Here is a 20,035-nt window from a genome sequence, read left to right as displayed (position 1 = left end):
AGGAAAAGAAACAAAGGCAAACATGGGAAAGGAAAATGATCAAGCAAACTTTTTTACCTTAGAGGAAAAAACAAAGATTTTCATTTTCAGTTTGAGAATGGAAAGTGAAAAGAGGAAATGTAAGCACAAAAAGCTTAGCAGAAAACAAAACAAACAAATAAAACAAAAACAAAGAGAAAAAAACGTAAGATAAAAAAGAAAAACGGAAATGTAGTTAGAAAAACAAAATGGAAAGCATGCGGAAAAAAGGAGAAGAAAGATATAAAGCAAAAAGGCGGAAAGAAAATAAATTGTTTTGTAAAAAGCAACTAAAAAAAACAAAAACAAACAACAACAACAAAATAACATTAAAATTGTTTCTCTGTTCTAAAACAAAAAACAAAATAAGAAAAACAAAAAAAAAAAAAAAAAACTTTTAACTAATATTCATTTTGTCAACTTCAAAGAACTCTAAAATGAACAACAGAAGAAGAAACAGAAAGAAAGAATTCAAATGTGTAGGGAAGAATGAAAGAAACTTCAAAAAAATAAAAAAAAAAAAATAATTTATATATAAGATCTTAGTAAAAACAAAAAACAAAACATAAAATAAAAGAAATTAAGAAAAACAGAAGATTTAGTAGTAGGAAATAAAAACAGACATAAAATAAAGAGAGACGATAAGATGCAAATGCAGCAGAAGAATAAAAACAAAAGATAGAAAAGTAGCAGAAAAGCGAAGAAGAAGAAGCGCAGTAGAAGAGGATGAGAAAAGAAGATGAGAAAATGGTAGTAGACAAGAAGTAAAGGAAAATCTTGTACTAGTTTTTAGCATATTTTTTGTGCTCATCAGTCGATTTAATGAATTTTTTGTAGCTGTCTACAGTTTTTTACGTTTAACTGTACGTCTATTTTTTTTTTTTTTGCTAGACCTAAGAAACGAAAGAGAAAACAAAACACAAAGCAGAAAGTCCGTGTAAAACGGAAGAGGCAAACGAAAACACTTTATAAAAGAAAGAAGATGAGAGTGGAGTAAAAAACATAAAACAAAAGGCCCCGCCCCTTGCACCCTCCTCCTCCTCCTCCCCCCCCATAACAAATAGAAAAAGCAAAAAAGTAGTCAAAAAAACAAAAAACAAAATGAAAGAAAAACTTGTAGCCAGAAAATAAAAACAACAACAACAACATAAGAGAGTAGTAAAGTAGACATGATAAAGGTAAAACAAACAGCAAAGCAAAATAATAAGAATTTTTTTTAAAAAAACAGAAAGCGAAAGCAAAAAATGCAAGGAAAATAGAGGAGAAAGTAGCAGAAACAAAACAAAACAAAATCCAACAACAAAGAAGTAAGAAAAAGTAAAGCAGCAACACAAAGAAAAATTTAGAGTTGTTGTTGTTGCAAAGAAAATTTAATGTTAAATTTAATGAAAAACAGAAAACAAAAACAAAGAAGATAAACAAAAAAAAAACAAAAAAATCTAAGATTAGTAATGTTTTTTTTTCCTAGACCATAAGAGATGATGATGAGGAAGAAAGGAAAGCAGAAGGACAAGAGAAGTTGCCCAGCAAAAGCAACCAAAAAAAAAAAAACATAAAAAAACAACACATTTTCTTTTTAGTCCTGTAAGTCTCAAGGATGGCAGAAGAGAAGAGAATGATAGGAAAGAGGAAGAGGCAAAAGAATTAGATTTAGACAAAGAATAAGGCAAAGGTGTGTGGAGGATAGAAAAAGAAAGTGAAGGTAAAAAAGAAATAGAAATTAGCATAAAGTGAAAGAAAGAAAGCAGAAGAAAGAAACAAAAAAGAGCTAGAGAATGAAAGAAAAGGAAAAAGGCGATTTCTTTACTAAAAAAACAAATATTTATTGCTTATTTTGTTAATTGTACTTTACACACACACACACACACACACACTCACACTTATTGTATTTGTGATTTTAAATTTGTTTTATCATCATCAAAAAAAAAAAAAGAAAAGAAAAGAAAGAAGAATGATAGAAAGAAAGAAAGAACGTGTGAATCTCTAATCGAACGACGAAGATGAACGAAGAAGTAGTAGAAGAACATTCCTTGATTTTGAATTTGAACACAGATATATATATAAATATATTACTTAAATAAAATGAAATTAACACACACACACTCTCAAATACATACACACAAACACAAACACACACACACACACAAAAGCAAAGCCAAAAGTCTTCCTAAGCCTCTAAAAAAAAAAAAAACGAAAACAAAACAAAAAAACCAAAACTAAATTGATAAATTTATAAACAAAAACACAAAAAAACAACATAAAAATGAGATGATAAAAGTTTTTCTTTAGTTTAGTTCATTTTCCTATCAAAAAAACCAAAAGAAACAAATTTGATTGCTTCAGACTGACAGCTAAGGAAAACAGTTCAAAGGGGGAAAAGGAAAGACAGGAAAACCCTTAGAGAGGGAAACTCCAACCTAAGCTATTTCTGTCCCTTTCTTAATCGATTTTCCCGGGGAGAATGAATAGAGAATGAAAACTGTTTGCCCACATTCCAAGAGAAAAGTAGAAACATGAGAAATCACAAATACAACAAACAACAACAAGAACAAAACAAATAACATGAAAACATTAACAACATATTTTCCTTTGCCTAATTTTTGATTTTTGAAACAAATCTCACACAATGTGCAATTTTTTCTTCTTCCTTTTGTACGTTTTTCGAAATTTATGAAATGTTTTTCTTTTGTTGAAGATGAAGAATAATATTCTCTTATCTAAGTAATTTATAAAGGAGAAGAAAGGAGAAAGAAGTTTAGTAAAGATCGAGCGAGAGACAGAGAGAGAAAGTTTTGCGTAAAGCAAAATTGAATAGTAATGGAAAAAGATGAAGAAGGAACTTAGTAAAGTCGTAGGAGGAGAAGAATGACGATAAGAAGGAGAGAAACTAGTTAATAAGATCAAAGCTTTAGTCAAGTAAGTTTAGTAAATCTAAGTAAGAAACAAAAAAACAGAAAGCAAGAAAGTGCTAAATGCAGAAAGGAAATGAAGTGGCAAGAGACAAAAGAGAGCAAAAAGCCAGCAAAAAAAAAGGATGATTAGCAAAAAGGAATCACAAGTGGCGAGAAAAAAAGGACTTTTGGTCTCTCGATAGTCTTCAAAATGAATTGTGTCTGAGAAGAAGAAAAGAGATGGAAGATGGATGTCAAGTATCTAGCAGAAACATAAAAACATTGTTGAAAAACCAGAAGAAGAAGAAAATCAAGATTAAGATATGGAGCAGAAGTAATGAAGTAGTTTTAGTTTGGTAGAAATACAACAAAAAAACAAGAAAACAAAACAAGTAAACAATTAAGCTAATGCCTAGGAAAACAAAACAAAACAAAAACAAAAACAAAACGCGTTAAAAATTAGTGTTTCTCTTCTTGTTTTTTTTTTTTTTTTTTTTTTTTTTTTTTGGAAATACACGAGAAAAAGTTAGTGGATTAGCAAGTTTAGACGATTTTTGTGTAGTTAGAGTGATGATGATGGAAAGGATAAAGGATAAAAATAGAAGCCAATGAGAGTGTCGAGTCGCGAGAGCAGGAAAAATCAGTGTTGGTAAACGGTTTTGCAGAGTTTATTTTTTGTTTCCTTCCACTGGAGCTTCTTAGGTTTATATAATGTATTAAATATTATGTTTTTCTTATATTTTTTTTTTTGTTCGTTCTGATTATGCAATTTATTTTTGTTTTGTACTTTTTTTTTCTTTGTAATTTGTTTTTTTTTTTAATAATTTAAAAGTTAAAATTAGATGAAGCTAAAGCATGAAGATGAAGCAGGAGAAGATGAAAAAAAGAAAAGAAAAAGCAAACGTTTTACCTTTAGTTTTTTAACTAATTTTAAGTAGTTAATTTATTTACAAAACAAAGCAAACTAAATAAAACAAAACCACAAAAAAAAAAAATGAATTATAAAATAAAAGCAAATCTTTGCTAAGATTTCTGCATAAGTTTGAAATATATATATACATATAGTATATATATGTATGTATATAATTGATTTTTTTTTGGCAAAGAAAATGGAAAAGAAAATTTCAAATGAAGTAATTTTTATGTCCTTAGAGCGTAAAATAAATTTGAAAAATCTAAGAAAATTTTGAATAAAAATTTACCAAAAAAAAAAAAAACAAAAGAAACAAAAAAATATCACCAAAAAAAAAAAGAAACTAAAAATAATTACAAAAGAAAAAATGTAAAAGAAAATGCAAATTTTTTTTTTACATTTTTCGTTTTTATTGTTTTTATAATTAATATTGTTTTTCATTTTTTATATTTTATTTGTTAACCCTTGTGTGTCCCTATTTGTAGTTGAAATTGTGTGCTTAAATGACCCCAAACACCACACCCTTCACTCCTCATTCAAAAAAGCCACGCCCCCTTGTTAAAGAATTTCTGTTGGAATTTTTTCTTGATTTTTTGTTGGTTATTTTGTGTTTCAAAAAGAAATTGAAAATGAGTCGTCGCAAAATAATTGAATAATAATAAAGGATAAAGAAAGGATTAAGCAAGCAACAGCAGCAGCTGATGAAGAAGAAGAATAAGAAGAAGATGGGCTAAAGGAAGGCAGAGGAGAAACATTTTTTTAATTAAGACAAGGTAAAAAACAAAAAAGAAAACACACAAAAACCAAATGATGAATATATATATTTTTTTGACAACTTTTTTGATGACAAAAAAAAACAAAATGAAAGAAAGTAAACCCAAGAGAAAGAACCTAAAATATGAAACATAAAAAAAAGTCAAAAGAGAAAAAGAAGAAAAGAGACAAAAACAAAAACAAGGAGCGAAGAAGCAGACGACGCTAAGAAAATCAACAAAAAAAAGAAGAGAAAATAAAATAATAATTTAAAAATGGTAAATGGAAAAACAAAGCTCATTAAATTTAACGACGACAAAACAAAAAAAAAAACCAAAAAAAACAAACAATAAAAACAAAAATACAGAAAAAAAAACTAAATTTAAGTGAAATAAAAACAAAATGACAAGCAGCTAATTTAACTTAGAGAAAAAAAAAAAGGAAAAACAAAAACCGAAAAATCTTAAATGAAGAATAATGTAAATTTTGCTTGTTGCTATTTTTAAGTTTTAAAATCAAAGTCTTTTAAAGAACTTAATTCATTTTTTGTCTTATGAAACGAAACGAAATGAAACGGTAATGATCATCGTGCAAAGACAGTGGCTGAGATTAGTTTTGGGATAAGACCATGTCAAACTCAATATTCTTTCTAAAAAGGGTCCAATCGGGGGGCAATCCCTCGGCTTAAGGCCTTTCCTTCTTTGAAAATTCCAAGCTTTGGGAAATTGAAATTGATTTCATCTGTCTTTAGGCCAAATGTGTTTGAGATCGAAGAGCGAAGAGAACAAAACGAAAACATAAATGGTATTAAATTGGTAATGTCTCATTGACAATACCAGAATGTAACTTTTGAAACCAATTTGATTACCCATTTTCGATCTGCGATAATCCGAGGAGAATCTTTCACCTCGAGAAACAGGCGAAAGAAATTGATTCAAGTTAATACTCTATGCAGAAATCTTTCCCTATATGTAGAAGCCACTGTCTTTATATCATGACTGATAACTGATGAATAAACACACGAACCTATAACAAATTCGAAAAGAAAAACCAAAACAAACAAAAAAAAAAAAAACTATATCTCTCTTTGTAACTCTCCAAGCAAAAAAAAAAGAAAAGAAAAAAAAAAACATTTTCCACTTCTCTGTGTATTTTTTAAGGTATTATTTTTTGCATCAATGTGAAGCTTTTAAGCATTTTTGTATTAACAACTAAAACTCTAGTAAAAAGCTAACAAACAAAAAAAGAAAAAATTCACAAAAAAAAAAAAACAAAACAAAACAATACAAACCCAAATGAAAAACAAAAAAAGACAAGAACAACCACATAAAACACAAGATGAAAAAAAATGCATAAACTTTGCTACAACTTTCAAATTTATACGCGTACGTTTTGTGCCCTCTCAACTTTAATGCAAAAAATCATACATTAAAAATCGAAAATCTTAAAAATAAAACACCTAACAAACCCAAAATTTGGAGCCAAGGAGATAAAGTTTAAACAAATGAAAACAAAAAATGAAAGTAAAGAAAAATGAAAGGAAAACAAAAAGATATAGTTTAAGCAAAAAACATTTTGCAGCTTTTGTGCTTATTTCGCTTAAGAAAAAAGTAAGACTAGTTGAAAAAAAAAAAAAAATAAATGAAAAGAAAAAACCAAACAGAAACCAAATAAATAAAACATTAAATCTTAATTCTAAGTAACTGAAACATCAGAGAGATAGAAGAAAATCAAGAAGAAGTGGAAATGGAGGCAAGAATATAGAATACTCTCTTCTTCTGCCCCGTAAATGAATATGGAAGCAGTAAAACCAGAGAAAACATAGCAAAAACATAAATAAAACAAAACAACAAATGAATGAAAAATAATAACAACAACCAAAAAAGGTCTCTTTGAACAAAAAAAAAAAAAAAAAACAAAACTAAAGAGCAACAAATGCTGTCATCCAAAAAAAAAAAAACCAACAAAAAAAAAACAAGCAAAAAACAAAAAAGAAAAAAACCCAAAAAAAAAAAAACAAACTGAACTCTTTCTGAATCAATAAAAGACAAATTGATTTTCTGTAAGAAAACAAAATAGATAAACGCATTTATTTATTTGGCTAAATTTATGTATCATTTGTCTCCTTGCAGGATTACAGCGAACTTCGACAAATTGTAACGAAAAGTGAGTAATCAATTCAAAATCATCAAAAATGGTAGACTTTGAATTCTTAACAGTGCGCAAACATGTCGATAAATAATACTTTACAGCGTGCTGTTAAACACAAAATCCTATTAGTTATCGTTATCGATAACTTGTGGGTTACCGCTGTCAGTTACATGAAGAAGTAAAAACCAAAATAAGAAAGTTGACGTGAATTTATTGACTTTAACCCAAATAAACAATTTTACATTAAAATTAACGTTTATTTCTTAAGTTAAATTATAATAAAATAATTACATTTCAGCTTTGATAAGGTTGCAAGCGCCATTGGGAAGACCAGATTGTAGTCCTTGCTCGACGACATCAACTGGTACTATAGGGTCCTGGAAGGGCCTACGGATAGCTGAAAAAAATAAATTATATTAATAACAAACAAAAGCAACTGCCTTTAGATTTCGAATATCCGAATACGTACCACTAAATAGCTTCTGAGAGGAATGTTTCGCCTTAGCCTTCCGAATAAAATTCCAGGGCATGGCTATGTCAATCCACGGTAATGGATAAGAACTTCTATCACGCTAAGGAACATTTCAATTCTCTTCCCTTCAAATGATCGCGATAAGAGCATATTTCTATTTTTTAGACTTGCAATTTTTTCCAAGTCCCCAATTCAACCAAATGGCCAAAAAACTGGGCAAAAACCATAAAATCCTTGATATCTCAGTTCTCCGCAGGACCATCGAGGTGTCCTTTGCACCAAATATGGTAATTGATAATTGGAATATTTTGACACCTTTTTCGTCCTGATCCTTCGAAGGACTCGCGAGATATTTGCTATTTTATCATAAACAAAACAGTCCTTGTATCTCAGTTTCTCAAAAGATATTCCAGGATCTGGTAATGTCAGTTGAAGCGGGTTATCAAGGACTACAACCTGTCAAAAGGACATCCTGATTGTCCTTGAAATGACCGAGTTATAAGGTCATTTATATTTTTTTCCGACTTTTTGGCCATTTTTCTGACTCACCCCCTTACAAAAATTCGAGTGATATTTGAAAAGAATATTGAACATCCTGGAATGCAGATCAATAGTCCTGATTCTGAAGGACCGGAAAAGGTATGTCCTGGCGCGATCGATCAATGTCCTGCATAGATATGGCTTCGATATATTATCCTTATTTCGTTTTTTAGCTCTAAAATCCACATATACGGCCGCAGGACGAAAGGACATGGTTTCCTATGATGTCCTTGGTGATCTCCACAGTTTGCCATAAAAAAAAATGGGGTCGTCTAGGAATGCAGGTCATGAAATTGATGGAAAAGAACATTATTCTCCGCTTTGGTAAGGACATTCCAGGACCTGGTGACCTCAGCCGATGCGGATAAAAAATCAGTTTCATCTGGCCAAAAGACATCCCGATTATCCTTAAAATAGCCGAGTTATAAACAGTTTTCTGTTTTTTAGACTTGTAATTTTTAGTTTAAGTGGAAAATTTGAGGGTTAATAATACAAATTTTTAAAAAAGCGTTGCATACTTATTGGGTGTAAAATTAGAGGGAAAAATAAAAGAAAATCCTTAGAAGGATCTGGACGAAAGTGGTTTCAAACGAATCCATTCATCAAGGACAATAATCTGTGAAAAAGAACATCCAGATAATCCTGCAAAGACCTGAGATATGAAAGATTTTATCTTTTGCTGAATTTGTTGCATACATTGAGGCGTCCTGGGCTTATTTAAGATCCTTGAAAAATTTGTGTTGCATACTTTTAGGCGGTTGAGCGTGTGGAGTAGAAAAATAAATTTTCATTGCATACTTTAAGGCGGTTGAACGTGTGGGGTAGAAAAATTAAATTTCTATTGCATACTTTTAGGCGGCCGGGCTTTTAGGGTACCGAAATTAAAATTTGCTGCATACTTTTAGGCGGACGGGCTTGTAGGGTACCAAAATTAAAATTTGTTGCATACTTTTAGGCGTTTCACCTTGTGCGGTCCGCCACAAGCTTAAACGCCTTAAAGTATGCAATGAAAATTTATTTTTCTACCCCACACGCTCAACCGCCTAAAAGTATGCAATGAAAATTTATTTTTCTACCCTACATGCTCAACCGCCTTAAAGTATGCAACACTATTTTTTAGATGGTTTTAAATAAGCCCACACGCCTCAAAGTATGCAACGAAATCTAAAAAACAGAAAATCCTACTCCTTACAGGAAAAGGCACTTGAAATACTTTACACCCAATAAGTATGCAACGCGTTTTTAAAATTTTTATTATGCAACAAAAATTTTCCACCTAAACTAAAAATTACAAGTCTAAAAGACAGAAAACTGTTTATAACTCGGCTATTTTAAGGATAATCGGGATGTCCTTTGGCCAGATGAAACTCCCTTTTCGTCCGCATCGACAGAGGTTACCAGATCCTGGAATGTCCTTACTAAAGCGGAGAATAATGTCCAGGATTTGTGGATTTTAAAGCTAAAAAACGAAATTAGGATAATTTTTTCCGCTTGGCTTCGGCCATATCTATGCAGGACATTGATCGATCGCGCCAGGACATACCTTTTCCGGTCCTTCAGAATCAGGACTATTGGTCTGCATTCCAGGATGTTCAATATCCTTTTTCAAATATCACTCGAATTTTTGTAAGGGGGTGAGTCAGAAAAATGGCCAAAAAGTCGGAAAAAAATATAAATGACCTTATAACTCGGTCATTTCAAGGACAATCAGGTTGTCCTTTTGACAGGTTGTAGTCCTTGATAACCCGCTTTAACTGACATTACCAAATCCTAGAATATCCTTTAAGAAACTGAGATACAAGGACTATTTTATTTATGATAAAATAGCAAATATCTCGCGAGTTCTTTAAAGGATTCTGATGAAAGTGGTGTCAAAAAATTCCAATTATCAAGGACTATATTTGGCGCAAAGGACATCTCGATAGTCCCGCGGAGAACTGAGATATCAAGGATTTTATGGTATTTGCCCAGTTTTTTGGCCGCTTGGTTCAATTTGGGGGGACTTGGAGAAAATAACAAGTCGATATTTAACTATAACAATCTACAACTCCGGCAGTTTTTAACCGATTACAAAAACGTATATGTCAACAGAACAAATTTCAATAAAAATTTGAAAAAGAAACCATATGCAACATGGTTAAATGTTTTTATCGATAAATATGAATTATGCTTCGGTCCTGCCACAATTGGCGTCGCTCTGTCGTAGCTCCTGCGGCGTCTTAATGCGCATGAGCAGTTCTTATGTCAAATCATTTGCAGAGTGTATACCACCTTAAGAGGAAACAATATTATAATTAAGAAATATAATAAGGGCCATTAAAAATGACAACTGATATTAAATAGAGTGAAGCATGTTGACGGCCCTACCACGAAAATTTCGTTTAGGAATGCAGCGAACGGTACTTATTGCAGTCCTCCTGGCGGTGGGCCTTTTCAGTTATGCCTTTCTCAATTTGAAGTTCTGTTTCAAGCTCATGTCCCACAGAAGCCTCAATCTGATGGTGAGTTCTCCAAGGGAGTCTATTTTAAAATATACACATAATAACTCTATATACACTTGCCCGATCAGTGCCAGAAATTTGAACAGCATGAATATAGTGGATCCCTGTGCGAGGAACTTTGTGCTTCGCAGACAAACTTTGATAATTTCCAATGCCCTTTGAACGATATGAAGACCATTTTGTTTACGGCCGAAAAGAATGGCGATGTGTATGCCGTGAAGGTGGGTGGGAAAGGGTTCATGATGTTGTCCTTTCCTAATTCTTTGTCTACATTCCAGTTGGCTAGGCACAATGATGATGAACTGAGCTGGAAGAACAGCAAGGGTGAAGCAATTTACCCCAAAATCGAGGAATTCCATGAGATTGTCAAGCTTCACATTATATTGGCCTATAATGTCACTCTAGATGATAATATGGTGAGCATCGAGAAAGGTTGAGTATTATGTGGTTATTAAATGCGTGTTGGTTCCTCAATGTAGATTCGCGCTTTGGTCAATCAAGAGATATCGGATAATAATTCCCAGCAAATGGTTAGCTTTTGGCGTCTGTTCAAGGATAACAACTATATGATGGGCAAACTATTCGATGAAGAGTCCATATTTCCATCTGTGCTGGGATCCTGTGGTCCATATTATGCCACCGAAGGATTGCAAATTGTTCAATCGAATCCCAGCATTATGCAATATTTGTAAGCAGTTTTCGTCGCTGTTGTTTTGTGGTCAACACAATTACAATTACTTGTGTTGTTGTTGTTTTTTTTTACTCAGAGCTTCCAATCGCCAGCAGCGGCTTAAGCACGCTCTCAATATCATGGAGTTTCTATTCCGACTGGACGAAATGAAACCGGAACCCCTGAAGATGTGCAAAATGCAAGTGAACCGCTTTGGCCTAACGCCGGAACATCGTCTCAAATACCAATCGGCCGAGCATGTCTATGTGGAGAGTCAACTGGATAAACGAATGTCCCGGGGAGTACGCTGCCATCGGCATCAAGACTGCAACTTCCATTCGTGTCGCGGCCTGTGCGATGAGGAGCGTCAGGCCTGCACGAACATTCAGCAGAATAATAATTTTCAAATATTCTGCGAACACATTCTTCTGGGCAGTGGCACCTTTCAGCCGGGTCTATTGAGCGGTGTGCGTTTGGCACGTCCGCTGCAGAAGTTAATCAAGATGTGCATTGATCCAGCCAAGGATCAACAAGTGCCAGGTCGTCGTCAGGCGCCAAATATGCAATTAGCCGTTAGACTATACAATGAAATCAAACAATTGCATCAGCAAACTATTGCAGCAGGAGGAGGCGGTGGCGGTGGCGGCGGCGTTGGAGTGGGAGCTAACGATAAGGCTAACAATGATGAAGTTCCTCCAAAACAGAGACAGATTCCATAATAAATTATGTTGTGCTCACAGATGAAAATAGTTTAATTGGCATGCAGTTCCGAGTAGATTTTCCATTTTAAAATTAAAGGTTTTGCTCAAATATATACACACACACACCTACAAAAATAAAAAAAGAAACAAAACACAATAGAATTTTTTACAAAAATTAGTTATAAACAATACGAATAAAAAAAACCAAAAGGAAGTAAAATTAAACAAATAAATAATTACCATTTTGATACAAAAACAAAACCAAAGAAAAGCCTCATTCATGGCGGTTGAGTTGTCGTTGAGAGATCATTCTTATGTTGCCTACTTTTGGGCGGGCTTCTCATTTCAATCAATTGTTTTTTTTTGTTTTGCATTTATTATTCACTTTGAAAATTGTTAAATTCAGATTACATGCTTTTTGTTCTTGTTGGTTTTTGTTTTACTTTGTTTTTGTTCTAGTTTTTGTTTTTCTTCTTTGTTTTTTTTTTTTGTTTTGTTTTGTATTTGGGTACATATATTCATAATGCATATTATGCCTTAGATGTTGTTTTTTTTTTGTTTTCTGGATCTCCTTGGAGCTCTCCAAGTAAACGATTCGCTTGATTCTTTCATCATCATCGCCATCGTCATTCTTTTTTTTTCTAGCTCTTTTACTTACTCGGCTAAAACACAGATTAACACGTTTATTTGTATGCATATTTGTATATATATATATATATATATATATATTTGTTATAGATGCATATATATATATATGTATATATCGATTTATGTATATTAATTAGATAAACTAAAAAAAAAAAAATATATATATATATATATATAGTACCACACACAGATAAATTTACCACACAATTATCTAGAATATCTTTTTACTTTGCCCTCCGCGCTCATTTGCTCAGCTGGTAACAGGTTTTTGGTTGATTTTTGCTTAATTTTTTTTGCCTTTTTTGTTTTTCTTTTGTTTAAAGTACAACAATTAGTTTAGTTTAGTTCCATAATAGATGTATACATATATGTGTGTGTGTGTGTGTGGGTGTGGGTGTGGGTGTGTATGTTTTGTATGTATATATAAGTACGATAATTTCGGGACCACAAAAAAAAAAATTGTTCGAATATTGTACATATATTTATGTATATATCTATATCGAGTTTTTGTTCTTTGTTTGTTTTGTTTTTTTTTCATTATTAATTTTTAGAGATATCAATTGCCATTTTTTGTTTCTTTATTCCATATTTGACTTTTTGTTTTTTTTCATTTTGTGGTGCAAAAAATGTAGAAAAAATGTTGAAAGTTGTATTTCCACATTTGCATTGTGGTTTTTCGCTTTTCCTGTTCCTTTAGCTTTTCATTGTTTTTATTAGGTTTTAATCTTGTTTTTTGTTTTTGTTCATTCTCATTCTCATTCTTCATTTAAATATTCATTATGCCGGCGGTTCGTTTCACAATGTTACATATATGTATGTTTGTTTGTTTCTTTGTGTGTGTCTGTGTATATGCACTCGTGTCAGTGTGTCTGTGTGTGTGTGTGTGTGTAAAAAAATACATTTCATATTTTATTTCATCATCATCATTTGTTGCTCCTCAATATTTTCTCATCTTCTAACATTTAGCTATGCTAAATGATTATTGTTTTTGTTTTTTCTTCTTTCTTTTTTAAAATTGTGATATATATATATATAAAAAAAACACACATTTTTCTGCCGATTTGCGTGCAAAAAAGTTGGAGATACATAGATAGAGCGACAGAGATAGATAGAGTGTAGAGTTTGAAAATCTGATCAAATTTTCTATGTGAACAACAACCAGCGCTTAGTAACGTTTAGTTAATCTCCATTTACTGAATGTTTAAGTTAGTTATTAAACATTTTCATCAAATCCTGGTCCATTAAATTTGTAGTTTCTCGGTGTGTGTGTGTGTGTGTGTGTGTGTGTGTGTGTGAAAGAGAGAGTTGACCTGGTTGACTGATTGATACTGAAACTGTACACTTTGATGCCATTCAACTTGGACAAGAGAAATTATTGTATAATAAATAAATTGTTTACATTATAAATAATATATATTGGTAAACATATATATATATATATATATATATATTAATATATACATACATATATATGTATATAATGAAACATTTTGTGTTTCATATGTCGATTGGTTTGGGCTTTTTATTACTAAAATTGTTTAACTTAATAAAACGGAATATATATCCATGTATATATATTTATATATATATATACTTAAAACTGATTGACATTTACTCTTCTGCGTGCTCATGCTTTCTTTTCCATCTTTCTCTATGTTTCATTCATTTTGTTTTGATTTGATTTCTTAAATTGTTAAAGCTAACATAATTTGTTTTTCATTTCATTTCTTTTTGTTTCTTTTTTTTTTTGTATAAAACATAAGCATACAGATACATACATAAGTATATAAATATATATATATATATATAAATTAGAATTATACTTAATTAGCAATTAAAATTTTAGAACCTAAATTAAACAGAGAAACAAAAAAAAAAAAAAACAAATCTCACATAGATTTTAAATTAATAACTAGACTTTAAAGTAAGGTATATAAGTTTTACTTTGTGTGCTGCATGTTTCTTTCTTTCTTTTGTTTTTATCTTTTACTTTCATTCTTTTTTTTTTTGTTTTTTGTTTTTGTTTAATGTAAATTGCTTTTGATTTCCGTGTACTCAATTTGTTTTGTCGTTCAACAAAATTAAATCATAGATAAAGTTTAAATTAGTTTAGTCATAGAGAAATGCACAGTTAAAAAATATGTAATTTAAAAACAAATATATACTTGAGCATATAATACTTTTTTTCTCGTTTTGCTTTCGATTAACATAAAAAAAGAAACACTAAATTTCAAAAACGAAATAGAAACTAAAACAAAACTAGACAAACTAGACAGAAAAAAGGTTTGCTGAACATCGATGGGAGAGCAATGAAACGACACACAAAAACAAATGGAAAAATATTACAAAACACAAAAAAAAAAAACACATAGGAAACTAAATAAATAAATTACAATTACGACTTGAGTATGTGTGTGTGTGTGTGTGTGTTTCTTTGTATGTGTGTAATAGACAAAATACAAGTGCGAGGAAAAACTTTGCCCAAAACACTTTACAATATCATCATCATCATCATCATGATCATAATCATTTTCATCAACATCATGATGGAAATATTTATGTGTATGTGTGTGTGTGTGTGTGATCAACGTTTTTACATAATTTCACTTAACTAAACGCATTATTTAATTTAATTAGTGGCTCAATTTGGGATCACTGCTCATTTTTGTTTTTGTTGTTGCTTTGTTGTTCTTAATGGACATTAGCGATGATATTGAATGGGATTGGAGAGTATGTTGATTAACTCGTTCTGCTGCTCAAGTATCTTCTCCAACATGCCCCACCATTCGGCATAGCGTTCCTTTGACGAAGCCTGACAAATCATAACCACTTCCGGTTTATTTGGATCCGTTGATTTTATTTGGAAACGACAATCGCCCAGCTCCTTGATTTGCATGTGATTTAGCTGACAGAGAGAGAGAGAAATGAATTGACTGAAATGTAAGCTAACCAAATCTCTCCGCTTTACCTGTATGTGTGAGCGATATTTGAAGGTGGGATCGCAGAATTGTGTTTTAGCCTTCTCAATGTCGGCAAAAATGATAATCTGCTGGAATAGAAACACTTGCAATTCACGCTGCTTGGCCGCTTCGGTGACACAATTCAATGGACCCTGCATTAGCAGATTGCCTTGGGCCGTTATCTCGCCATCAAAGTCCTGCAGGCTGCGCAATATCATCATCATATCGTTGACTGTATTAACGACCACCTTCATCTGTTGATAGGCCTCCTGCAGTATGGCCACCTCTTTGTGTAGGCCAGCCCCCTCAGTGGCCTTGATTAGATCCTTGATCAATAGCTCATATTTGGTAATGCGTTGCACTGGCTTAATAATCAAATTGCGCAACTGCAAACAAACAACAAAAAAAGGAGACAAGAGTTAATCTATCTAATCTAATCCGGATTTCTGAGCTGTTTTCTCAACTTACATCCATGCGATGTCCCAATTTCTGACGTATACAATCAAAATAATCATAATGGGCACTCACTATGAATTCGGACAAGGGTTTGTTGCTGCAATAATAATAATACATGGCGAATTTTGGTGTCGAACGTTTTATCAATGGACCCAACTCAGAGGGCGTCTTCTGGCAATGGCGCAAAGCCCGCACAAATGATCTAAAAACAAAATGAAAGTATGATGAGATTAATTTAGTTGACTTTCCTCTCAATTACTACTCACTCTTTATGCCAATCGTGAATGTCCTTGATATTGTTAAATACCAAACGTATTTTACCGCCCTTTAGATCATCGGGCATGGGTATATCACTGCTGCTATTATACACTTCGGCCATATAACTGAAATAAATGAGAAGATTTAGCAATTTCAATAGGTTTATTGCTTGTGTGTGTGTGTGTGTGTGTGTGTGTGCTTACCCATTGACAATTTCATTTAGATCTGAGACATAAGTCTCCTCTGTGGTTACCAACTCTTTAAGCACATGCTGGCGTTTCCTTTGAGCCGCTTCTTTGCTATCCATGGCTGAAGTGTGATTCTGTTGCATAGGTAAAATTGCAATTCAATTTCAAATTGTTTTGTATCCTTCTATCTATGTATCTATGCTTACCTCCTCATTGTTATCGCCGGCATGTGAACGTCCATGGCCATTGGTATTGGCATTCTCACCACCAGCACCAACTCCTCCACCTCCGCCTGCTCCTCCTCCTCCTCCACCTGCTGTGCTACTTCCACCGCTGCCATCCACACGACTATTGGACTCATGTTGCTCCTGCAAAATGTTCAAATCATTGTGTTTAAAGATAGTCTGTCTATCGTATTCGATTTAGACTCATAAGCACTTACCGTTCTCTCTCGGACAATTTGTTCGATTTCATCAAATTTGCCAGCGCTGGCCTGCAAATGGATTAAAGGAAAAAGCCAAATAGGTTAAAGGAAAGTTTTCTCTCGCCAACTAATTGAAAAACTTTTCAAACAAAATGAGGAGTAGCCCCCAACATGTTGTGTCCCAGAGAGAGAGAGAGAGAGAGAGTTTACCCACTTTTTACTGCAAAATTTCGTGGAGGGATGATTTAAAAAAGAAATCAAACAATAAATAGAACAACCTTAGTCTATATTAAGTAGGTAAACCACACACAATTCGATGCCATGTTTCACATTCAATTGAATCATTTGTTTATTTCTGTACACTGTGTACAAATACTCTTCCTTCTATATTGACCACGCACAGTGATTCGTTTCTGACAGAGAATGTAAACAGAATTTTTTTTGATTGCAATTTCTTAATTTTGAAATAATAAATGAGAGTATTTAGTCTCAAATTGTTGACTTCTTGCTCACACTTGATCTTGTAACAATTTCAGGACATTTTTTTTTTCTTTTAGTAATGACAATGTTGCGACTTTCAACACTTTGAAGTCCATTCTCCTCTTTTGCTTTAATGGTAAATAATTTGTAGTTTGAGCATTCGTAACACACGGTTATTTGGCCGATAACACACACACACACACACGCACATAAAGCCCTAATTAATTTCAGTTATTTTCGTTGCCGTTTGCATAAATAAGCAAACAAAATCAAAAAAAAAAAAAAAAAAAAAAACACAAATATACAGACAACCCCATAACACGTAAGAGGCAAATATGAAGAGTATATGGATATGGGGCGGCGTTCAGGAGGGGTTCGTTGGTGGTTAGCACACGGGACCTTGTATGGATATTTTGCTTGGCATTTTCTTCTTTCTTTTCCTAGGTTGAAGCCAACTCTAAATTTATAACCAAAATGAAAGTCAGCAAACTTGCCAACTAAAGATAAAATTGTGTAAACTAGTCAACATTTATTTTCTTTGCCAAAAACAAAAGATTAGATTCATTTTGAAGCATGAGTAGAAGGTTCTTTCAAATGTTTCTACCCATTTGCAAATCACAGTCGCTTAAATTTTAGTTGATCTTAAGAGGACATTGCAGAAATTAAACTAAAATAAATCATTTTGCATATCGAGTTTAAGCAATTGAAGATCGTTTTTGGGAAGAGTTCTTTTCCAAATCAAATGACTATTATATGCGGTAGAAAAGGGGGGATAGGGGTAGACTTGCAAGTGTATAGCAAGATATCGATAGATAACACACACACACACACACACACACACACACACACACACAGACACATATGTATAAAAAGTGTTGTTTGGATTGTTTTTCTTTGATTTTCTAATTCCTTTTTTGTATACTTTGTGATAAGATTTTGCTCACGAGTCGATTTGAATCGCATCGAGTCAGCTGTGGCGTTTTATTCATTGAGTCTTTCTGTTCGCTCTCTCTCTCTCTTTCTCGCACTCTATCTCTCTCACACTTTTGACAATCACAAAAATGGTTGCTTTGTGTTTTATTACAACATTGAATGCAATTTAATATTAATTCATTTTGTTTTTTAGCTTACAAATAAACGAAAAAAACAGCTCATAATGGCACGTGGATGGATTGTTTAAAATGCTCAGCACAGCACACACACACACACACACAGCAGAGGGTGTGTGTGTGTTTGTTTATCTCTTTTTTGGTTGCTAAATTTGTTGTTATTGTTATTGTTTTTGTTTAAGCAGTCATTCAAGAGAGCGAAGTGATTAAAATCTGCTGCTGCTGTCGTTGTTGTTGTTGCATTTATTGTTGCTGTTTGTGATCTTTATAAGGATGTTTGCTATTTCACGACGACGACGACGACGCATTTTGAAATAAAATAAAAACGAAAACGAAAAACGAAATATACAAATTATACGAATCTATATTGTATATAGAAATTCCTGAGACGTCGACGACGACGACGACTGACTGAGCGAACGCTGAGCAACTGACTGAACAGAACTGACTCGGAGTGGCACGGCCTAATAGTTTGCCTGTTGCCCAGCATGTTTTACATATGTATTCTATATACATATAGGCATATGTGTGTGTGTGTGGAAAATTGTGGGAATGGGAAGGAGGCGGGAAGACACCTCATTCACCAATTTACCCGCCCACACACACACACACACACACTCACACTATAGAATAATCAAAAAGAAACTCTCAATCAACGCTTCGCTAACAACATTTCGTTTTGTGTCGCCTTCGTCACTTGAGGAAAATTGAGTAAGAAGAGAGGGCAACCAAGCAGACAGAGAGAGGGGGAGGAAGAGTGGGTGGGTGGGTGGGTGGTTGTCTGAGAACCAGAGTAGAGAGAGCAGTTGGCATTGTGTATAAAATTCTTAAATACATAAATTAATTCGCATTTTGCGGCTACAACAATGCATATAAATTTATCGAAATATCACAAAAACGCCACCAAGCTAAACAAATAAATGTGTGAATTTTATTTTGTTTTTCGTTCCCCTCCCCGCCGCAACGATATGCAATTAAGACAAAGAGCAGCAAATGCCCTTTATGACAATTAAAGCAAATAGATCAATCAATCAATTGATTGTGATAATTATTCCAAGTGAATGATCTAAATTCTATTTTCTGAAATTGATCTAAAAATTTAGTTTTAAATCTTTTTAGTTTTAAACTTTAAATGCAATTAATTTTTGAAACTTATTCATTTTGCCTCTATAAATGTCGCTGAATACTAAAGTTCATAATTGAATAATTGCAAGTGAGCAATTTCCTTTTGCAAAAGGAAATTTGCTTCCAGGCAATGCATAAATTGTCGATAAGCTGAGTTATTGGATCTAATAATATGCTAAAGAATTCTAGCTAATTCCTATGATTTATTCCTTATATACATATATATATTTTATTGTTGTTGTGGTGATTTACTTGTTGGGTTTCTGATATCAGCGGGCAAAGCATTAGCAGACCTTGCAAAATTTTACATTGGAAACCAAGTGCCGCCTGCTGGCAACTCACACACAAACTGACTAACTGACTGACTGACTGACTGACATGGTGTGACATTTAATTAGGTTGCTCGACAGGGAGTGGAGTGGATGACGGATGCCAAGAAGGAGGAGGTGGAGTGCAGGTGAAGGTGGAATGGTCGGAGTAGTCGCTGTTGATGTCACACACACACACACACACACTACAGGGCGCGAAAATTCGCACAAGGAGAACTATTAAAATTTAATGACAATGCAAATACAAAACAAAAAAAAAAGAAAAAGAACAACAAAAAAGCGAAACGAAACCGAAATGAAGGAACCTAAACAAAGGTAAGTTAAACGGGTCGAGACCCCAATGGCAATTGTGCCAAAAAGTTAACAAGAATAACATAAACAAAAAAAAAAAAAATACAACAGAGATAGACCTAACTGGGTTAAAAACTTTTGCACCTACCAAGTAAAC

The 20,035-nt window shown here is 32.9% G+C and overlaps 2 protein-coding genes across 4 annotated transcripts in view; one reads left to right on the top strand and one right to left on the bottom strand.

Annotated features, from left to right (window-relative positions):
* Positions 1-10,066: 10,066 nt before the first annotated feature.
* On the top strand, positions 10,067-11,734 carry LOC6639199 (divergent protein kinase domain 1C). Its single transcript, XM_002062012.4, has 5 exons — positions 10,067-10,239; positions 10,308-10,460; positions 10,518-10,655; positions 10,719-10,927; positions 11,007-11,734. Exons 1-5 carry the CDS (start codon positions 10,090-10,092, stop codon positions 11,626-11,628), a joined length of 1,272 nt encoding a protein of 423 aa, XP_002062048.1. The 5' UTR covers positions 10,067-10,089; the 3' UTR covers positions 11,629-11,734.
* A 2,926-nt stretch (positions 11,735-14,660) lies between these two features.
* LOC6639249 (triple functional domain protein) overlaps positions 14,661-20,035 on the bottom strand; it is a 42,556-nt gene continuing 37,181 nt past the window's right edge. For 2 of the 3 annotated variants that reach the window (XM_002062013.4, XM_015179056.3), the window contains 7 exons: positions 16,563-16,613; positions 16,327-16,488; positions 16,136-16,254; positions 15,941-16,057; positions 15,687-15,876; positions 15,227-15,604; positions 14,661-15,163 (listed from right to left, as the gene is read on the bottom strand). In XM_002062013.4, coding sequence (XP_002062049.2) covers positions 14,960-15,163; positions 15,227-15,604; positions 15,687-15,876; positions 15,941-16,057; positions 16,136-16,254; positions 16,327-16,488; positions 16,563-16,613 — 1,221 coding nt within the window. In that variant the 3' untranslated portion in view covers positions 14,661-14,959. Of the gene's footprint in view, positions 15,164-15,226; positions 15,605-15,686; positions 15,877-15,940; positions 16,058-16,135; positions 16,255-16,326; positions 16,489-16,562; positions 16,614-18,155; positions 18,246-20,035 lie in introns of those variants that run through there. The other variant, XM_023181718.2, reaches the window with a different exon arrangement.

Source organism: Drosophila willistoni (assembly GCF_018902025.1).
Source record: "Drosophila willistoni isolate 14030-0811.24 chromosome XR unlocalized genomic scaffold, UCI_dwil_1.1 Seg144, whole genome shotgun sequence".
Taxonomy (NCBI): domain Eukaryota; kingdom Metazoa; phylum Arthropoda; class Insecta; order Diptera; family Drosophilidae; genus Drosophila; species Drosophila willistoni.
This window is presented reverse-complemented; position numbering and strand designations above follow the sequence as displayed.